Source organism: Priapulus caudatus, unplaced genomic scaffold, assembly GCF_000485595.1.
Source record: "Priapulus caudatus unplaced genomic scaffold, Priapulus_caudatus-5.0.1 Scaffold1743, whole genome shotgun sequence".
Classification (NCBI taxonomy): Eukaryota; Metazoa; Priapulida; class Priapulimorpha; order Priapulimorphida; family Priapulidae; genus Priapulus; species Priapulus caudatus.
Window position 1 is genome coordinate 9,232 of NW_014578804.1, and position 1,892 is coordinate 11,123.

Consider the following 1,892-nt stretch of genomic DNA (forward strand, 5'->3'; position numbering starts at 1 on the left):
CGCGAAACGCTGGAAAACAAAATTTCCAGTTTTGCTCGGGTGTGTGCGCACTGCGTTGTGCTTAAGGGGAAATATGAGGTACGTACCTTGTACAAAATGCTTCAGGGCAGATTCAGTCGTTCTGACTATATGTCAGCGAAACCTTTATATATATATATATATATCAGGGGTTAATAATAACAAATTGTGACAAATAAATGATAATTTGTAATTATTAACCCCTGGTATGTATATATATATATTTACAATTTAAATCAAGAGCAGATAAGCTGTTTAACATATCATTTCCATGCTCTTGCTGGTATATTTCGTTATCATTACTCATGATATTATCGTGCGGTGGTAATTAGTGGTGATTACCGGTGGAGTCATCCATCGGTCACGCCGATTTTTTTCGCCGAAGCGTTTCATTTGAAATGGGTATTCATTCTTAGATACGTAGGGTTTGTTCTCGTTGTATTTGAAATTTGAAATTCGTTGATTTTACTTAGTTTTCGTTGTCTTTGTATTTGAATTCGTTGAATTTGACGTACGTTTCCGTTCTAGTTTCATTTTAACGTTTGGATTCATTTCGTCTTACGTGTGTTTCCGTTTCTGTTTTTGTTTGAATTTAAAGTTTTCGTCCTCTTTATATTTGAATTTTTATATTACGTTAATTTAACATAAGTTTTCGTTCTTGGTTCGTTTTGAATTATTAAAATACACTTTATTTCACGTAGTTTTCGTCCTCGTCCCCCCAGCGGTGAGCGTCGCAACAGACGTTCTCTTGTCGAGGCCTCGCAGCCGATAGTTGTGCTAATGTGACGTCACGTCTCTTGTTTCTTGCAGCTCCTTAAAGATGAACTGGCCGACGTCACGCGCGAGATGGAGGCGGCCGACGTGTCCGAGTGAGTATGCATGCAGCGCCATCTAGCGGGGTGCAGAAGCATTAGTGTCAGCAGGTGGCATTGTTGCGTGTCGAGAGAGAGAGAGAGAGAGATAGATGGAGAGAGAGAACTACGGAGAGAGAGATAGAGGCGGGGAATGAGAGAGAGTGTGTGTGTGAGAGAGAAAGAGAGAGAGAGAGAGAGAGAGAGAGAGTGTGTGTGTGTGTGTGTGTGTGTGTTGTGTGTGTGTGTGTGTGTGTATTTGTGTGTGCGTATGTGTGTATGATATGTATGTGGTGTGTGTGTGTGTGTCTCTGTGTGTGTGTGTGTGTGCTGTGTGTGTCGTGTGTGTGTGTGTGTCTGTGTGTGTGTGGTGTGGTGTCTGTTGTGTCTGTGTGTCTGTGTTCCTGTGGTGTTGTGTGTGTGTGTGTGCGTGCGTGCGTGCGTGCGTGCGTGCGTGCGTGCGTGCGTGCGGTGTGTGAAAGAGGAGAGAGAAGAGAGAGTGTGTATGTTGTGTGTGTTTGTGTGTGTGTGCGTGCGTGCGTGCATGTGTGCGTACGTGCGTGTGTGTGAAAGAGAGAGAGCGAGAGAGAGTGTGTGTGTGTGTGGTGTGTGTGTGTGTGTGCGTACGTGTGTGTGTGTGTGTGTGTGGTGGAAAGAAGAGAGAGGAAGGAAGAGAGAGAGAGAGAGAGAGAGAGAGAGAGAGAGAACGCGAATTGATGGGAGGGAAAGCATGTTCGCTGGATAATAATAATATGAATTGTAAATGTGTAAATGCGTTACGCGATTATTCATTCTAGAAGCAACAATGCGTGAGAGCAATTTCTCTATTTCGTCCTGCATATATATTGTACATATTCTAGTATTTCTACATGCAGACGATGCGATGGCATTGCCACGAGATTTTACCAAAACTCACAACTCAAATTATGCAGCGGGGAGGGTGGGTGGGTGATGGTATATGGAAGATGGTAATTTTCTTATTGGGTTGATGATAATATAGATAGCGTAATTTAGCTTTATCTC

General features: G+C 43.0%; 1 protein-coding gene across 1 annotated transcript in view; it reads left to right on the forward strand.

Annotated features, from left to right (window-relative positions):
- Positions 1–828: 828 nt before the first annotated feature.
- LOC106817489 (cytohesin-4-like) overlaps positions 829–1,892 on the forward strand; it is a gene marked incomplete at its 5' end in the record, with an annotated part of 3,842 nt that continues 2,778 nt past the window's right edge. Inside the window, one exon of the mRNA XM_014822156.1 lies at positions 829–887. Within this exon, the coding sequence (XP_014677642.1) occupies positions 829–887 (59 nt within the window). The remainder of the gene's footprint in view (positions 888–1,892) is intronic.